Raw genomic sequence first — 20,828 nt, 5'->3', positions numbered from 1 at the left:
AGCCCAAAACATGGAAATCAAGGTTGGGCTAGTTTTTCGAAGTAGACCTTTTTCATGTGCCCTTCCAAATTACCATCTCAAATGGTGTATATGTGCCAAGTTAGTGGAAATTTATTGCTATTGAATTAATGAGTTTTAATCATAGTGTTTCTTCTATAAAAACATCAAATAGGAAGAGGCGACACCAAAGAAAGTTTAGACAAACCTTCAACAATCAATTTGATACAATGAAGGCAGATTTTAAATATATATTAGTTCTTATCTAATAAGATTTTAAAAGAAGCCACGTCCATGCCAATATCCATGATAATGAATCTCCCAAACTTCAGCTTGACCTTCATGATAAGAAAACCTACTATTTTACTTAGAAGTTTCATGATGATTGCATCTTGCCAATTGCTGCTCTAAGTGATATGTTACACCATATTTTCATTAATCTAACAATGCGACTTCTTCTTTGTACTCAATCTTGAACAAATTATGACTAATGAGATCAATCTTCTCTCTTCTTTGAAATGGATCATTCTCTCCTAACACCTTATTGCGAAACGAAAAATGAATGCGTGCTAGTTCCCACACCATTCGATGTCTTGGCTAGTGGTGGTTAAGTAAGCTTTTTTTCCTCCATAAATATTTTCCATTTCTCTGATCTTTTGACTCTAATATTTTCTCTAGAATGTAATTCGTAAATATTTATAACACTTGTATAAAGAACAAACTTCTTATTTAAATATTAACAAAATGTCTTACACTGTAAATTCTAGAGATTAAGAAATTTAAGTATTTCACCCACCTCATGCACATTAGCTTTTACTTATTTCAAAACCTTTATTCTTTCATTCATTGTACAACAAAGAGACATCATTCACATTTATTATTTATTAATTAGTTATCATTGAACCAACCTTCAATATCTTTAAATAGCATAGTTTTATTTTAAGAATCTAAAGATTGATAGCCTAAAGATGTTTGAACGATAAAAAAAATAATATTCAAAAGAAAGTATGCTTATAATTAATTTTTTAGTGCAACATGCTTATAATTAATGTTGTTGCAGGTTAATCATGTAAAGTAAATGAGAACACATCATTCATACCAAAGCTAAATTGCATCCGAACCATTTTAGCATAAGGGCTAGCTATTTCGAGTTAGTCAAAAACCTCCACTTTACTACGGAAAAAGTTAAATGGCAACCTTACATTCATGATGCTTACACATGCCAGACAAACAATGAAGTAAGGAGCAAGGATATCCTTCTTCTTATGTACTTGGATCAAAATGATAATAACAAAGAATCTCCAAGTTTATAACAATGAAAAGTTACTTTTGAAAAAGTAACAGAATTTGTTATGAAAGATTCTGGTTTTTGATCTGCTGAAAACTAGATGTTGCTTATAAAGGTTAAAACAATTTTGTAAATTAAAATCTTTTAATGAGTAATCAGAGTTATATAAACTAAGGTTTTTCAAAACATGACAAGAATATGCAACAAACATATAAATTTATGGTTGTTGAAGAGACTTTCAAACACATTCAAATCTATGAGTTGTCCATATCATACAACTTCTTTTGCAACTTCTCAAATTTTCTACTGCATTTCTCTACTCTTCTCCACTATTAACAACTTTCATAATTCAAACTTGAAATATGTTCGTTGAATTAGTGGTTGCCCCATGACATCTTCTTGAGTTTTTCATACCAGATGTCTTATGAAGAAAAAGAAAAAGAGAAGAGAAAAGGGAAAATGGAGAAGGTGAAAGAAAAATGTGTTCAAACAGACAATGGAATAAAAAGGATATATTTTTTGCATTTAAATGGAAGACATATTAGATGTGTACTTGTTCATGAGCTCTTGAAGCATAGCAAATTTTCTTCAATAATGTGAAAATTTCACATGTATCCACACCGAGACTAATCTCTATTCGTCAACAAATTTGACCGGTGAAACAATAATTGGTACAATGAGAGAATGAGAAGAGAAGTGATTACACACACATATTTTCAACGTGCATCCTAGGACTGTATTTATAACACGTCCAAGACAATATATTTGTGATCAAATTGAAATAACTATATGGTCTTTTAAGTCATTTAAAATATTGTTTCTTGTTATTTTCTGTTGCTAACTATTTAGTAACTTGAAATTAGAAATAATAATTAACTAAGTCCAACTTGTATGTAACATATTTTCAAACTAAATTCCAAACATGAAATCCTCCGATTTGTTTCCTTACTTTCACCAATTATTTCAAATTATTTATATTATTTATATTCTTAGTACTAGCAAAAAATATAATAATATTCCACTTAGGAAATTAATTAATCATTTGATCACATTAAATTCTCTAATTAAATTGATCATCAAATATTAAACTAATTTCCTAAACAGAGATTAAAACACTCATTTGTGTGTCATCTCGTAGGTTTAATATTAAGCTCGTAATATATTAATCAAATTAATATATTAATCAAGATAGGTATCTAACAACACTCCTTAACATCCGGATAGTATGGAGTACTATTTTACTTTCAAGAACCATTAGAAAAATAGTATAATAATTTCTTTTATCTTTAAAGCTCACTGTTAAACTCTTTTGAATTAATTTATAATGACTTAAAAAATTAATTTCTTCTTTCATTTAATTTTCCTGACTAGGATATAATTTTATTCATAGAGTTCAAAAGTTGATGGAATCCTTCTTAATTAATCATTAATTCTATAAGTATTTAATCATATTCAATATTCATTCAACAAGTACTCTAAATCATTAGGTGTCCTAAATCAAAACATAACAAATAACCTCTAAATTACTATAACAATACCTGATTAAAGAAAACTATTAAATCTCTTCTTAAGAATTTTCTATTGACATTTTCTGATAAATTTAACTTTTAAAAAATTTCAATTGAATCAGTTCAATGATGACATCCATATATACATCATTTATATATACATTTTAATAAATGAGATCTATTAATATTTATCCAATAAAAAAACCATTACATATATATTGATTTATCTGCATTATTGATGTCCTATTCACAATAATTCTACGATAAAAAATAATTTAAATTAAAATTATAAAAAATTTGTTTCTTATTAACATAATCTTTATCATGATAACAAACCTCTAATTTTAATCAAGGACTTGTTAAATTAACGATTTAATAAAACAATAAATATGATAATAAAATAAAGAATAATTTTTTTTACTAAAATTGATAACATGATGGATTAGATCTTGGAAATACATATTTATTCTTAAAAGAAGGAAAACACAAGGGGGTAGAGATCACTAGAGAGCTGAAGCCCAAAATTCAGCTATGTGTTTCCTTAAGATGAGTGCTTCCCCATTGTCTTCCGCAAGTAATCTATGTTTTGTGTAGTTTGTCCTTTCATTACTTGCCCATTCATTAATTGAGGTTAAGGTTTTGGATGTTGATTGAGACTATGGATTTTTTTTTTATGGTAGATTGAGAATGTTGTGGAGGGTTTTTTGATTAGTTTGGTATTCCCCTCTTTCGATCTAGGCGAAAGATTAGATAATTAAATTATAATGAGAAGAGTTAAATTAATAAGGATTGTGTCTGTGTGCGTGTGTGGATTTTGTATGAGTTCCACTATCTTTATGTTGTGCATTTTGGAAGTTTAGGAATCCATTGAATTCATATTAAAAAGCTAAAATGTATATCTGTCACGATTTCATTGGTGTACGATGAATCTCAAGACCGTAAGGCCTCCCTCCTTATGTAACACCCTATATTACATTGTTCTAACCTTAGCTTATTTAATTTCTTTTATTTATTATTATAAAAATATGAATAAACTTTTTGCGATGAAAAAGATATTGATTAAGTTTATTTAACAACGACGTACAGAATAATAAAAATGATGTATATCATATGTCGTCATTTGAAAAACAAAGTTAAATACAAAAATTATTATATAAATAACCATAATCTTTTTTAAATAAACATTGTAGCATCTTTTTTTATTAGTACTTCAAGTTTAAAGTAATTACCTTAAACTAAATTATTTCATATAATATTTAATTTATTGAATAATTTGAGAACAAAATTCAAATTAAAGTGATCAAATGAAACCACAAAACAAAGAATTGAAAATTAACTTAGTGAAATCTATTCTACTTAAATTTGGTTCATGAAATCAGCTGAAGTTAAATTTAACTAGTAGAATAGTTAAAAGTAACTAAGCTGCTCTAGCCATAATTTATTAGACTTTAATTGGAACTCATTTACTAACGTTTAAGCTCAGTTTTTAATCTAAGTTATAGAAACATATCTAAAATCTAGTCCTAATTTATCAAATAAAATTTCAATACACATATACCATGGCATATTGATTTTAAATATATGAAACCCAAACAAGTCCGTAACTTGATCATCATGGAGTTGGTTTGGATTAGAATAGTCAGGTTAAGTAATTAAAATGTTAATGAATTCTATAATTAAAAAAAAATAATTCTGCTATCTTCATCATCATCACTCTATTATATTCTTTCTTGCACTGTATATGGATTGCCAAAGCTCTACGACGACCCTAGGTTTTGGAAAGCTTAATTTTTTATTCTTATCTTTCAATATTAGTCTTATGAGCTAACCATAGCTAAGATTTAGAGCCTTACACAAATTTCTAATGCTTTGACTTTGTCTTCACCAAAATTTTCATGTCTCATTGGCAAGAGGTCATGTTCTTCAAATGTATACCTAACACTCCTTATATAATATTTTCCATGTAAATGTGATTTCTCTTGCGTAAATGCTGCATAAGGAAAGCATTCACTCATGCACGCTCTGGAGATTTTTGAGTGCTTGTTAAGAATTGTCTTTGACTATATTACAACTGGGCCATATGTGTGTGTATATATATATATATATATTAGACTGCATTGCTTTGTATTTAGGTCAACATGTTGAATTTAGACCCACATTATCTGGGCAAAATGGGTTCAACGTGCAGTCCAAATTAAAATAAATTTTAAAATCTAATATAAAAATACTAATTACTAATTATAAATTTTCTCTTAATTTTTTGTTACAAGATATGGAATAAAATTGTTTAGAAATCATTTGACGTCTCTTAACACTAAAAAGTGTTATATTCAGTTATCTAATTTACTATATATTGAAGGTTTTATATGACACTTTATTGGAAGAAGAGAAAAATTAAAAAAAAAGATTATTGTATTTTTTTGCACTTGATGCAAGAATAAGATTGCTTTTATACATTGTCAATAATAGTTGTACCATACTAATTCTTTATGTCATGTAAATGTAAATTACTTCCTAAAAATTACTTAGATAAATGTATGTTCAAGTGGTTCATATAATGCCTTAATATAATGATAACTTAGTGTCTTCAAACACAACTCTATTTTTTAATTATTATTTCTAACTGATTGTTATGATATCATACAATCATCATACATAAGTATCCATAATCCATAAGTAGTATATAGATCACATGGTCTAGTTAATGAGCAACCAAAAGAGTAGTAATAATAATGCATTTAGCCACCGGCTAATTGGATAGACATGCCATAGGCTAGCCAAGATCATATATTATTGATCACCTGCATCATAAAAAAAGTCACGAAACAGGATGAGGAGAAAAATAAGTCAGAAGTAAAATATTATTATTCAAATAAAAATTGTATATTACAATGAGGTAATAAATTACGACAAAATTCAAAGTTTCAAAATAAAAAATATATATATATATACTTATTGTTTTTATATAAATATATAATCTAATTAATGTTTAAGAGAGAAAAAATAATTGATAATTTAATGTTTACAAGAGAAAAACATGAGTGTCTGAAACTTTAATACTGATAAAGATGAAATAGGATAGAAAATTAATTATTTTAAAATTAAATAATAAATTATTATAATATTCTTACTTTAAACTTAATGATACAAAAAAATTTAATGATTTTTTAAAATATTTATAGTGTTAATTATTAATACACTAATACTAAAAGAAATAATACGTGTGCATTAACATTCTCATATATATATATATATATATATGAAATCAAATTACATAATTTTAGGAAAAGTTATACCAAATCGTGATAGTTGATTCTATTATCATCCGAAGCTTCTAATAAAATTACTAAAACCAATCATGTGCCTATCTTTAACCCATAACTTATGATTGAAATCTTCTATATTGCCCCTAAGAAGATCACTACCTTCTAGATTCATACTTTTTGGGTGAATTAAAATTGCAGTGTTGCATTCACACAAATTCAGGTTCCTTTTTTTTTTAATTGAAAAATCTTTTAACTCCATCCTTCAATTCAATTACCGAATACCCATGTAGTGGATTTAAAGTCCAGTGATTTCAAGATTTTGGGAACAATTAAAATCACAGGTTTCAATCGCTAATTGCAGCGATATGTATTTTTTGGGTATTCTATGATTTGAATAGATAATGGAGGAATTCTATATAATTCCAGCGATGGTTTCTTAAAAAAATAATTTGCACGAATTCTATGTAATGGAGGAATTTCGTATCCTGTTTTGGTCTTTAATTACGTAGACCTGGAAAATTTGAGATCTGTGCTGTTACAAGATCTTCTAAGGGGCAATACAGATAGATAATTTCAGTAGTAAGTTGAGTTAGTGATAAGCACGCGACTAATCTTAGTGATTTTATTAGTTATATTGCTGTAATTTGAATATATACAATTATTAATTGATAAGTTAGTCAATTATAAGCTGCAAAATTAAAAGTTGAAAAATACTACTTTTTAGTTAAGAGGTGCTAATTTAACTTATTCAATTATAAATATCTAATAAAATTAATCATTAAAATGATATAAAAGGATATTTTATATATTACCAATTTTTTTTAATGATGATAAAAAATCAATTAAACCTTATAATTATAACGACATAAGAAAATAATTATAAATGACCTTACTAAATACACTCATAGTAAATTAAATTTAATTAGGTGAATTCAAATTCTTCAACTTTGTCGGGGAAGGGTGCAGAGGGTTGCTAACATTTTCTATTTAATATTAAACATGCATATGTATATGTCTTTTGAAAATTTATTTTTAGTAAAAGCAAAATGATAATGATCGGAAATGAAAAAGCTAATAAAAGTAGAAGCTAGGCACTTACCCAAGATGAAGAATCTTCTTATCTGAGTGAGGGTAAACAGTTCCACCTTCCAACATATTTGGATTGAAGAAGTTACGGGAAGCTAATGCCTGAATGGCATTCAGTTCTGGCCCAGAAACCATGTTTACTTGCTGAATCCTCTCCACGTCAGTTATCTATAAAATTGGAAGTGAGATCATTCATCATTACTGTATATAGTCATAACAATTTCGTCAGGAAGTAATATTATTATCAATATCTAAAGTATATATAAACTCATGTAAAAATCAAAAATCATGTATTTTTTATTTTTTCTCTTTATTTCTTTCTTCAGTTACATTATATTATCTATCATATCCTTCTCTTCAAAACCATTAATAATATTCTTCCTATTACAATTTCTATCGAAGAAATTTTGATTTACCAAAAATTTTGTGCAGTGTTATATATATTTTCATATTATATATAACTGTGTGTAAATGACAATTTATTTCTCTCACTTTGGATATCCTCACATTAAACAAAGCATTAAAAATGTTGATTCGTACTTTCGAAAAAATAAAGCATTGTTCCAAATATTAAAATCTAAAATATATTATATTTTAAACGAATTACCAAAAAGTAATTAATGGCCAGATAAATGGTTTTACCTTATTTAGGATGAATATTTTCTCTTAGCCTAGGTAATATTGAAGGGAAAAGAAAAAGAAATTCAATCTACTTACCTTAGTTCGGAGGCAAAGATTTTCATTTTCCAGTTCAATCTCCTAACCAATGCATGTTATCAGTTGCCAATCAGATTAATCAACGATAATATATAACAACAAATTTTAGCCGCCGGAGGGATATAAAAGTACTCCTTCCCGTTCCCTCCATAAAAAAAGAAAGAAAGAAAAGTAATGGTAATTAGAAGTTGAAGAACTAATTAGTTCATGAATTACCCTTTTCTGGAAGTATTCAATTTCAGCCAGTAGCATCTCATGCTGTTATAGTTAGAGAGAAAAAGACAAAAAAGGAACAAGAAAAATATTAGCAAATGGACAGCTAAAAGATTAAATCATATTATCATTCAATACATAATCATTTTGATGCAAGAAAGGAAAATTGTGAGAAAATGTGAGTTTTTATGTGTGTGTAGTTTATTTTTCTTTATACGTTTGTTATAAAACTCGTTAGACAATACAGATTTAAAAAGAACCAAAACAATTTCTAATGGGAAAATCTCAATTAAAAGGTAGAACTAGCTTTAGCTTTAGAAATGCCAAATTATGTAACGTGTAAATTAGTTCATCATATCAATCAATTACATGCAATATTGCAACATTTCATGCACACATCTTACTTTCTTAGATCTGATTCTAGTGATTCCTCTTTCAAGTCTATTCTCCAACTGCTTAAGTTCCTTCACAGTCAGTGTGCTTAAGGCATCACCCATCAGGTGCCTACAAAAGGTGTATATTAGAGGGAAATAAATCATTATTATATAGTTGCATGAGGCTTCTAATTTTTAATTAGTATAATTAAAAAGCAAAACAAGCATATTATATCTATTATTGTTTTGTCTGCAATATAAAGTTCATAATATCTGTACATTGTTTTGCTTAGAAGGTTTAAGAGAAACAATCATGATAATAATAAAAAATCACCTGTTAGAATTTTGCAGCATCTGTATTTGCTGTCGCAGCTTTGCAGATTCTTGTTGATAATACTGTTTTTCATAGTTTTACAATGATACAAAAAGAGAACAAGTATGATAATTAGACAATAGATTAACGTAATTGTGCATAATCTAAGAAACATAAAACCGAACCAATTCAAACTATTTCATAAGTTAATTTTCCAATCACTTGTTTCAGAATTTTTTCTCTTTGGTCAGGAAATATATAGACAACTATTAGTTTTTCTGTTCAGTAAAAATAAAAATGCATGTGATTACCTGAGCATTGATTTCTGTGGTAGTGCTCGCGCTTGAGTGATCAGAACATGCCTTTTTGTACCTCTCTATTGTTGATCTTATGCTGTAATCACAAAGGCCAAAAAATAAAATAAAAAAGAATGAACAATCAGAGAAGTTTATTTGCATAATACATATATTATTCAGTATTCACATTGTTATTCATACTTTCACTTCATTAGTCGCTAGGGGGTTGGAAGGATTTCAGATCTTTTTAGGCCTATTCGTTCATTCAATTAATTATATTAAACTCTATTAAGGGAAGTTTAATTTCTTCTTAAACTTGACTAAGATCTGATTCACTTATCACATAATTGGTTTAATTGAACTCAGACACTTGAAAAATTACATGCTAAAATTAACATTTCAAAATATGAAATAGACAATTTAATTTAATACATATATAAAGAAAAAGGAAAAAGAAATATTATCGAAAGAGTACAAGAAGTTCTCTCATTTTTATAGAGGAAGAACTTGTTAGCAACTTATTAATTACTACATGGTAATTAAACCAAGCAATATAAATAAGAAATAGATCATTATGAAAAAGAGATGCATGCCAATTACTCTAGCTAGACGAAAATATGCATTAAGTCGCATCTTTCTAGTTTGAAAATAATTCTCTTATAACCCATTTAGCTAATTAAATATTTAAATAGATCAAACTTCTGTGAACCATAAAATCGCCCAGATTTTTTTTATTTCGATCCCCACCTTTAATCTTTTATTGTATATATGTATGTTTGCAGTTTGCGTGTGTTAATTTGTCCATCTTAAAAATCATACTTTAGTCTCAAAGAAAGATGCGTAGGTCTTAAAAGTTCTAATAAGTCACACGAGCCAGTCAAAGATGAGGCTGAATAGCATGATTATGTTCACCATATGGTGCTAATTTATATTATATTATCTATTCACAATAGGGGCCTTTATTCTGATAATTCATACTGTATTTGTTCAAAAATACGTTACAGTAGCAGAATTTAATCATCATGCAGTAATATTAACTTAGAATAAGTTATTTAAAACAAAAAAAAAGTCACGTTGCAACAAAATATATAGTAACTCTAATTCTAAGGATCAACACTAATTATACGCTTCAAACTCTATTTTATAATAGGTTTTAATTAAACCCTAACTCAAACAGCAAAACTTAGTGATCATTGGTCATATACATGGTTGAAACAATGGTGTCGTTGTGTGTGCTCTCGCGGTAACAGTCTCATTCTCATGATATCGATCAACAGCGGAAAGATTTCGTGTTGGAGCGGAAAACAACAAGCATTAGCAGCTGCGTTTTGAATACGATTTCTAATTAATATAAGTGGAACCGTCACGTTCCACTTAATTATTTAGTGTTTTTCTCTTTTTCTTTTCTAATCTGATTTGTTCCCTTTGGATACAATTTCGTTTAATCCGTACAAGCTACTTAACAATCGAGAAGAGACTGCATTGTTTGTTATTTTATTTGACTGTAATATTTGTATATGAGAATTAATTATGACTAAACAACTTTTGTATTAAAAAATATTTACACTTGGAAGAGTTGGATTGCATGTAGGGGTTTAAATTTATAAAATTCTTTGTCCAACATATATCTTCTAGGTTAGAAACCCATATTCTTGCATTTTATTATAAGTTGGATAAAAACCGTATATATCTTATAACCACAAATAATATTTTTTATTAGTAAACTATATACTAGGATATTTAATTAAGTTCATGATATCTTTCAACAGAATCAATAAATAAGATAAACTATAAACTAAATTTTGTCCATCGAACTCTTATATTTTGAAGTCAATTGATGCAAAGGAACTTTTGTAGAGGATAAAGGTACAATCATCTGGACATATTGAAACTTGCTTTTTTTGTTTTTTTTTTTATTATCTTTTCTTCCGTTTAGAACATAACCTGATCGATAAGAGACCGAGACAAAAGGACAAAGACTCTGGACAAAAGAGAGAAGAGAAAAGTGTTTTGTTTTCACTGAAGAAGGCAAAGAAGTATGAGCAAGGAAATTGGATTTCAGAGAAATTTGAATGAGAAATGAGATATGGAGCGGAAGTGATTTATATATAATTTATTGACCGAAACTTTTTGTGTTGACTTTTCTCTTTCTCTCTATTTTACATGCACAGATTCTGATGTCTTAATTATCACTTTAAAGGAAAGAAATAGAAGAGCCATGAGAAGCAGAGGTCGGCTCGGTTCTCTTTTGGTGCAACTTATTGGATCTGACTACTGATACAAACTCAGTGCATGTCTCCTACAATTCTACATCTCAGTAGGTGAGTCAAATTTAGTGTACATGATCAACATTAGTAATTGATATGGATAGTAAAGTTACATGCACTTATTAGCTTTAAAAATATCAACTAGTTAAAATTTATGAACCAGTAGTACATTGTGAAGCCTAAATTGAAAAAAGTTAAAACATGATGAAACTTAAATTCGTAGTCTAGAATATTACTCCATAGTAATAGTCTTTTGAAATATGTGATCAACAATTAAATGTTGACCTACACCGTACTCATGTGTAGTATATGTTTTAAACAATGTTATTGGAAATCCTATATAAACTCCAGTGTTTCACCGTTTTCATGCAAAACCGTGCAAAAGGTATATGAGCTTTTAGCTAGAGAGAACCAAACCCTAACTAAGGGTATACAATACAACTGAAATCATCACTCTCTGTCACTTCAACATGAACAGAGATGAGAAAGGGCACTGAGTAGCCGAAAGTGGAAGCAGAAAAGACAAGTTTTGATACAACAAGAAGATAGTAATAACTGCAGTGTACTGCTATATATGCATTCTCGTTACAACTTACAAGGTCTGAGCTTTTGGTTCAAAGGGACTGAAGTTGCAGGTCAACCTCATCATTAAATCATGACTACACATGATCGTTAAACATTTTTAGAAACACTATTAAATGTGGAGGCTAGGATTAATTTTTTAATTAAGCTGCTAATTTTAGTGAAAGCCTTTAATAATATTTTTGTCCTTTAAATAAACATGCATGCATGTTGTTTGGTTGTGATAAATCTCGGAAGATTAATCATGTTTGTAAAATGTTCTTTCTGATCGTAATTAAACTTTTTCTAATGCAAAAAAGATTCATCTATATAATAATACCGAGAGCCTAATATTTTGGTGTAAAAGTGAATGATTTGAATGAAGGATTTGTATGCGTTCAATTTTTCTTACTTCGAAAGGAACGGAAAGTAGTAAATTAACTTTTTTATTTCCCTTTTTGGATAAGCCAAATAAATCATCAAAATACAATGGACATTTCGATTTATGCATATCTAAAAGTTATGAAGTTTTTCTCATAACAACATATTGCTTAATCCAAATGAGCTGATATTCATAATTAACCAAAACCTTATTTTAATAAAGTCTCTTTCTAGCAATCAATAGACATTAAAACATTTATTGGTCCCTCTTATCGTCTTTCTACCTTCATTTTTATTTCGGTATCGATTTACATATGACCTCAAATATGAGTTAAAGGTAATTTAACTAGTAAAAACGCTGTAATATTAACTACAAATAACCATTTCATTGAATACTAAATAAATTTGTTCAGTAAGACAGAACTATTTCGAATTTGCCTTGAAATGAACATCTACCCAAATAGAGAAAAGGTTACAGAATGAGAAGCTTCCAATTATAATACTAAATGATAAGCAAAGCTTTAAGTTCTTTTAGTAATGAGTGCTTTTAATGCATATATTAGTTAAAAATTTGTTTTAGAAACTACAAAAATAAAAATATTTGGTATTTTGAAAACTAAAAAAGAAATAGAAGTATTTAATAGAAAGTACTTCCTTTTTAAGTAATTAAGAAGTACCGTAATAAAGAATATTAAACTTAATTATTAGTTAGCATAAACCCTAAGTTTCTTTACAAGTTAAATAAAATTGCTTCGAATTAGGGATAGAAGATAGAACACTAATTTATTTATTTATCCCTATTTTCTTAAAATCTTATAAAGGGATATCCCAGCTAGTTCACTGGCACATACACATTTTAATTTCCTAGATCTACGCAGACCGACCAAGAATTAATGGCAACTTATTGTAGTAATGTAATCATTAATTAATTAACCATTTTAATCATAATAGATGACGAGTAATTCTGCAGTTCCAATTATTAGTTCATCTGAAAAAGAATTTCTTCGGGTAAATAACAGACCACAGTCATGCAAAAGTGTACATAAACGTATAGTAGTGGGGTTGCAAAACTTGTGACAAAAACATTTGGTTTCTACCGAAGAGAATAATAATAATAATAGAAATATTGAAGGAACTCACTTGTTGTTGGAATACTCATAGAGACGGCCACGGCTGGAGAAGACGATGAGGGCAACTTCTGCATCACACAGCACTGACAGCTCATAAGCTTTCTTCAGAAGCCCATTTCTTCTCTTGCAGAAGGTCACTTGCCGATTTGTTGTGTTCTCAATCCTTTTGATTTCGATCTTCCCCCTTCCCATTCTTCTTCAACTCTTTCTTAATTAATTAAAGGGAAATAAAATTACTATATATAAGAGATCATGGAAAACAAATTAAGCAGATCGAAAACTAGCTAGCTAGATCTAATCAACTCCAGCTAGCTTAGACCTTACTTGGATGTAAGTAAGTTCAAAGATAAGGAATTATAAACTTGATGAACAAAATATGATATGTGACAAGTTGTGTGTGCATATAGCTAAATAGGGTAAAGGCACATATATATTCTTTTAGTTTCAGATGAAAAATGAGATCAAGATCTAATGAAGATAATATTATAAACATGATTCGGAGACGGTGCACTTTTATCTCAATTTTATGAAAGCCAGATCTTTTTGTTTGTATGTGTCAGTGCTTTTGAGTTTTGAAGCTCGCTAGCTAGCTAGCTCCTCTATCTTTCTTTGCCCTTATATGAAAAACAACAAAATCCATCCACTCCCTCTAGGGTGTGAACTGTGAACTACATCTCTCACCTCGACCGCAAGAAATTAGACCAAAGACGACCCTTGTTGTTTTAACACAAAAATATATATATGCAAGTCTAAGAACAAGAATGATATCAGACTCAGATCCTTAATTCCTAACTTTCAATTCTATTTTTCTTTTATGGAGTCAATGAAACTAGAGATCTTGTAAATATATAAAAGATGCTTCTCAAGGAAATTAAAACAACTTTGTTGATCAGAAAAAGAGCTGGCCGGAAAACGAAATTAATATTGAAAAAGATCTTGAAGCAAGGAAAAATATTAATAAAAAAAAAACAATTTTGTTTGTAAGCATATATCATGTATGTGTCAGTGGTTTTGGATCAAGGAAAATTATAAAAACCCTTGTGAAGTGCATCTTCTTCTCAGCTCGAAGAAATTAGACCAAAGACCCTTTTTGTTTTAGCACAAAAAGATGCAAGTCTGAGAACAAAATGATGAGACCCTTCATATATAAAAAATGAAGTATAGGAAAATGATCGAGCTTGCGATGAGTTTTTGCTTTCTTTCATGAGATGAAGAAGGGCTAATTGTATTATATGAAGAACACACAAGAATGAATTAATATTAAAAAGAAAAACTACAGACCTGGCCTGGCTGGCTTCTCGATCAGCTTTGGGAAAAATTTCTAATCCAAAGAAATGAAACTGCGCTATAGACTTTCTTCCACTTCTATCCCTCCTATTTATAGCCCTTACTTTGTTTGTGTATCTTTGAAACGATATATGGAGTGCATGAGAGAGAGAGAGAGAGAGGTTTGTGAAGAAGGAAAAAAGGACCAGCTAAGCTTGAATGGCTTTTTGCCCAAACCAAGTACTCGACGTCAATGTTTTAGCTAAACAATGCATCTTTCCAGGTGCAAATTAGCACCATAAACAGCAATTTTTGTTTGCTTTTAGATTTTAAAATTTCCTATCTGTGCGAATTATATAACTTGTTCACTAGTGTAAATGTTTATTTATATTTTTTAATAATCTATTATGTGTTAAAATAAAACAACTACACGATGAAATATCAAATCTCATTGTCACCATTGCAAATAGTTAATTACATAATTTTTAAGCTAATATACTTCACAAGAACTTTAAATGAAATTATTATATTAATAAATTTAAGGATAAATAGTCATTTTGTTTCTAAATTGTAGAGTGTCGACAATTTCGTTCCCAAAATATGAAAATTCAAATTTTAATCTTTGAAAATGAAAAAGTATGATGAATTCATTTATCAATTAACTTTCATCAATTAACGTTAATGAAAGAATTTACATAATACATTAAGGAACAAATTTGTCAGCGCACAATACATTAAAGAAAGAAAATGGTTATTTATTCAAAATATAATTTAATCTTGATCTTCTATTTCTTTTTTAATAGTTGCAAGCATAATATTACAATAAAAACTTAAAAAAATAGAAAAACAAACATAAGTTAGAACAAACATAATAATAAACACAACATTGATTAATAAGCATATAATCTGTTTGTTGCTTTAAAATTTTTATTGTGACAACATTAGGTAATGAAAAAAATCAAATTGAATCTCATTTTTTTAAGGATTTTTTTTGGAATGATTAACTTAATGGATGTGCATTTTTGCTTGAGTCTCATATTTTGAGTAATGTATTGTCACATTAGAAATTTCAGAATAATAGACAGATTATGTTTATTATTATGTTTGTTTTAATTTATGCTTGTTTTTCTATTTTTAAGTGCTTATTGTAATATTATACTTGCAAAGATTAAAAAAAGGAAGATGAAAATTAGATTATATTTTGAGTAAATAATCATTTTTGTCCCTGAATAGGTAGAATGCTCATAAATTCGTCTTTCAATGTTAGGCTCTTTCATTAATAGTAATGGATAAAATGTGACAAATGAATGAGTTTGTTGCTTTTTTTTCACTTTCGAAACTAAAATTTGAATATTCATTTTTCGGTGACAAGTTTATCAGTTTTCTACACATTTAGTGATAAAAATAACTATTTATCTTAAATTTAATATTTATAAAATTACGTATATATAATTGCATAAATTATATTTTTATCAAAATTATAAATATATTTTTGTTTTAAAATAATTATTAAAAAATTTAAATATTAAAAAATGATTTTAAGCAATATAAGTTTATTGAGAAATTGATTTTGAACAATATAAGTAAAGCCATCAAATATTTACCATTCTTTTATATCACAAAATTAAAAATAAATTATTGTCCTACTTTTAAGATAATAAATTGTTAGAAACAAAAACGAAATATTGAAAAGTATATATGAATGTGTTTCAAACAACTAATATGTCCTTTTACGTTGTTTAATATTAATAAGTTAACTTTTAGTTAATCTTATTAAATACTCTTAATTAGATCAATCAGCTTATCACTTTAAGTTGCTCAGTTAACTTATCAACTTCAGTTAGTTTATAAATTAGTTTTACTAAACATATATACACTCAAATGATTAATATGATGAAAAATTAAAAAAAAATGTTACAAAATTGAGAGTTTAATTAAAAACATTGAGTTTTGAAAACTAACACTATAAATTATTTTGATTGAGAAGTCAAGAAAATAAATCATCCAAAAATTAATTAATTATTTTTCCTTTTAAAATTATTCTTTTTGTAAAAGTGTGTGTGTGTGTATATATATATATATATATAATTAACACGTTTTTTTACATATGATTAAAACTTATAATATATAAATATTTTTTATTATTTACATTGTAATTTTGATTTATAATGAATCATTTAAATTATAATACAAGGTTTTTTTAACTATCATAATTTACTTTTTAAAAATTATAAAAATTTAATTTAGAAATAAAGATAAAAGGGAGCATATTGAAAAAGGTAATTAAACAGTTAAGAAATTTAAATATACATACAACGATAAAAAAAAATAGTTTGATATAATTGATCTTTTGGCTAATTGTAGGGATAGTATGTAAAATACATCTAAAGGAGAAAAATATTAAGAATACTTAACTGAGAAAATGATAAAAATAAGAGTTTCATTATATTATAATTTTTTGTAATATAAATATAAATATAAATTTTGTTTAAATGATTTTCAAAGTTTGGACCACTGAACCCCTAGTCTTCACTGCTCTACAGAGAATCTATCATTTTCAGTCAAATAAATTGTGCAGGTGCCAAAAATTCGGACCATTTATTAATAAAGGCAAAAATAAGATAGTTTCATACTATTGATTTTTTGGCTAATTATAGAGTTAGGATGTAAACTACGTTTAAAGGAAAAAATATTGGAAATATTTGATTGAGAGAATGATAAAAATAGGAGTTTCATTATTATAACATAAATATAAATTTTGTTTACATGATTTTCAAAGTTTGGACTAACATACCCCTTCTGCCCTGCAGAGAATCTATCATTTTCAGTCTAATAAATTGTGCAGGAGCAAAAACTTTGGACCATTCACACAATGGAGTTATGGGTTAATTTGAAATTTGAACGTACATAACACAAGGGCTCCCTACAAGGTGCAGAAGTTATTGTATTTATTAGGATTGGTCAATCTTTACATGATATAACGCTATATTTTTTAACGATATAAAACAAATTATGTATCACAAAGAGATTAATCATAAAATCAAATTTTTAATTTGTAAAAAATATTAATTACTTCCTTCCTTCCAAAACAATAGTCATTCTAAATTGTTACAGAAACAAAGAAAAAATAATAAATAGATAAAAAAAATAATATTATAAAATTAATTTTATATTATTATTAATTTATTTGTAAATTTGGTTGTCCATCGTTAATATATTAATGGATATAAGTAAAAAAATGTAATTCATATTATATTAAAAAATTAAAATGACAATAATAATTTTTATCTGTTATACGACAATAATATAATGGGACGCGGGAGTAAGTGTTATATAAAACTGGTCGGAAAAACATAATCGAAGCATAGAATAGTTTTTCTGACAAGGTGACTCTGATTGATTTGGGTTTGGGTTTTAAATTTTAATTGGGTTTCCGATTCTTTCCACGTATCGTGCCCTATACGGGTTTATTAAACAAAGATGTGGAATTGTGTCATTCCACTTTATCTTGTCTTAGTGTGTGCTTAGAAGAGAAGGATGAAAAGACATAAAAAAGAATGAATGTCTGAGAGACGAAAATGAATGAAAGAGAGTGAAAATAGAGTATTAAGTTGAGTTCTTTGATTGAGATAAAAGATTTAAATTAAAGAAATATGTAAATAATAAAAAGAAAAAAATAAAAAGATAATGATTCAACAAATGTCTATTTTGCCTCCTTTAAAAACACGTACATGATTTCTTAAATAGTTAATTACGATAAAAAATAATTTTTTTAACAAATTTAATTCATAAAATCAAAAAATCGTATAATCAGTCATGTAACTTCATCAAAGATCACCCGAAAGCAAATTATTTCTCATTGACCTAATTGATTATGTTAGAATCATAATTATGTTACCTATTCAACAGCGATACATGCAAGGGAACTTGTCTCTTCACGTACGGTGTGCTGCATACATGTTATTTTCACACAATTTCATCTAACTTTGAGATTGAAGTAAAACACCATGAGCCCACCTTTATTTCAAAACTTTCACCTACCTTTCATCTACACCAAGCATCCTTACCCTATGACTTTCATTCTTTTTCAACTGCAATCATCACTTTCATCTATGTTTCATCCCTCTAAACCAAACACTATCTTAGTTATATAATATGAAGAATCCTTGTCATTGAACCACTTATCAAGCCATTACGTGGAATTGAGTTAGTTAAACAATAAAAGATAACTTTGGTATCGTCTAGCTAGCCTTGTTATTGAACCACTTGTCAAGCCATTACGCCAATTTTCATATTTCATCCGTTCTATTACATATAAAAAAGGCGTAAGATAATGACCTTATTGTCTAGCCTTGTGCACAACGATGTTCATCATTCTTCTCAATCTCTCTCTCTCTACCTTTTACTTTGGTATCGTCTCTCCTTCTCTTTTCTTTGTAATTGCTCATTCACTTCATTCTGTGTATTTTAATTTCTCAGTGGTAGTAAATTTGGCATTATCTTATGAGTAGTAATAAATTTCTACACATGTGATCATGGTTACTTTGATTTATGTTAAGTTATTGTATAAATTAAATTAACCATGTGGGGGGTCGTTAATTTGTTTCCTTTGTTTTGTAGGGCTATTGCGATCTCTTTTTGTATGTGGTTTTGGGTATCTCTTGCATGTGTTAGTATTTTCATAACATTTTTCTTTGAACGTGCATTGTTGAATCTCGGTGATTCCTCTCTCTCTATTTATTATGCTAGCTAAGTGATTGTTTCGCTGCTACAGTTCTACATTCTATTGAATATATCTGTTTTGCTTCATTAGCTCTTTCTCATCTATCTCATTTTGTATTTTTTTTTTTCCATGTTAGTTTGGTAATTGATAGAAAAGAGTGATGTACGGTGAATAAAGGCAGCACTTGGGTAGATACGAGCGAGTGAGAGCGTGATGGCATTGGTTTACACTAAATAGTAAACTAGATGACGTATCAACAAACAACTTAATTATATTTTTATTAGTCTAAAAATCAACTTATGATACAATTAAAATAAGTATATTTATCAGGGTACCATGGTAACTCCCAAATTAATTAGGCCATGTGACACGGCATAGTAAATTAAGATTGTTCAATTTAGAAGGTGGCGCATATGCAGAGGGAAACAGTTACATACTCTACAGAACTATTCTCAACGGTAAAGAATTTATTTAATTTTCAGAAAATAATAATTCTACTTACACCTTTAATTTAATAATTTGATGACTATATATAACGAATTTGTGACTTGTATGGGAAGGCGGTTAGTGGCATATATATAGTTGTGGCGTAATGATATTGCGTGTAGAAATGAACCAACCATGTAAACAAAATTGTCAAGGTTTGCTGAAGCATGAGTTAATGATTCGAAAGCGAAATTGGTGCCAATCGCTATCTATCTTTTGTTTCTGCTCAGCTCAGTCACTATGCATGGACGCCAACGAGTCATTGGTTTTGGTTAAAACTTAAAAGCATCTTCCCAATTCCCATTCCCATTTGCACGTCCTTGTCAATCAAGAATTGAATTTGAAGACCCACTCATCGATCGATCGGGTCTAAAGTCTTTGTATACTTTGAAGGAAACGGTATATATATAACAAGATGGTACGGTGTTCTCAATATGTAAAATTTTCTATCTATGGTTACCACTTGCTGTGAGTGAACGTGCATTATATTAATGAGACAGAAATTAAGGACGATGATCAATCCAAGAGCTAGCTAGCTAGCTAGCTAGCTAAACTTTCAAGCCAAAAAACATGCACTATATTGAATTTGCTGATTTAATATTATTCATGTATTGATCGCAAGGAGTAGGCCTTATAGCATGTATATATAGATACACAACCACTGGTTTGAATCCTAACTTTTTCAGTTAGTTCACACTGTCATCTTTAATTTGTTGAATTCTACGTTGTTCGACAAAATCATTTGTACAGAACAATCGTTCTTTCTTTTCTTTTGTTTTTGTTTTCCCTTTTGGTCAGGTTATTTCTCTTGCTATGGTCTACGTGTTTTTTTTTTTTTTTTTTGTCTACGGCCTAAGGTTGATTTGTGGCTGGATTCAAAAACTTTTAGGTTCACTTTAACCTTTAATATGTTTCGTTTCCACTTTCCATGCATCCTCAAACCCAAAATCTTAGTT

General features: G+C 28.2%; 1 protein-coding gene and 1 long non-coding RNA gene across 4 annotated transcripts; one reads left to right on the top strand and one right to left on the bottom strand.

Moving 5' to 3' along the window:
* Positions 1-5,361: 5,361 nt before the first annotated feature.
* LOC114417478 (agamous-like MADS-box protein AGL11) lies at positions 5,362-14,834 on the bottom strand. Of its 3 annotated transcripts, none has more exons than XM_028382721.1 (9): positions 14,679-14,834; positions 13,408-13,605; positions 9,074-9,155; positions 8,784-8,845; positions 8,480-8,579; positions 8,079-8,120; positions 7,863-7,904; positions 7,159-7,313; positions 5,362-5,594 (listed from the first exon to the last, which is right to left on the bottom strand). In XM_028382721.1, the coding sequence occupies exons 2-9, from the start codon at positions 13,587-13,589 to the stop codon at positions 5,591-5,593; spliced, it is 669 nt and encodes a 222-aa protein (XP_028238522.1). In that variant the 5' UTR covers positions 13,590-13,605; positions 14,679-14,834; the 3' UTR covers positions 5,362-5,590. The 3 variants fall into 3 exon arrangements, with proteins under 3 accessions (XP_028238522.1, XP_028238523.1, XP_028238524.1); XM_028382722.1 differs by having other exon boundaries at positions 13,408-13,601; positions 14,679-14,830; XM_028382723.1 differs by lacking the exon at positions 14,679-14,834 and adding an exon at positions 14,434-14,603 and having other exon boundaries at positions 13,408-13,601.
* A 3,846-nt stretch (positions 14,835-18,680) lies between these two features.
* Positions 18,681-19,488, top strand: LOC114414274. Its single transcript, XR_003667171.1, has 2 exons — positions 18,681-19,073; positions 19,284-19,488. It is a non-coding gene; the product is annotated as an uncharacterized LOC114414274 (long non-coding RNA).
* Positions 19,489-20,828: the final 1,340 nt, after the last annotated feature.

The sequence above is a fragment of the Glycine soja genome, chromosome 6, assembly GCF_004193775.1.
Source record: "Glycine soja cultivar W05 chromosome 6, ASM419377v2, whole genome shotgun sequence".
NCBI lineage: Eukaryota > Viridiplantae > Streptophyta > Magnoliopsida > Fabales > Fabaceae > Glycine > Glycine soja.
The sequence above is the reverse complement of the archived record's forward strand: the minus strand, read 5'-3'. Positions and strand labels throughout refer to the sequence as shown.

Excerpts from the sequence above, each read along its gene's own strand:
- LOC114417478 (XM_028382721.1), bottom strand. The coding sequence starts at position 13,589 with ATGGGAAGGGGGAAGATCGAAATCAAAAGGATTGAGAACACAACAAAT. Across the intron at positions 8,580-8,783 it reads ATGCTGCAAAATTCTAACAG|GCACCTGATGGGTGATGCCT; the intron begins GTGATTTTTTAT and ends CACCTTTTGTAG. Across the intron at positions 7,314-7,862 it reads ATCTTTGCCTCCGAACTAAG|ATAACTGACGTGGAGAGGAT; the intron begins GTAAGTAGATTG and ends CCAATTTTATAG.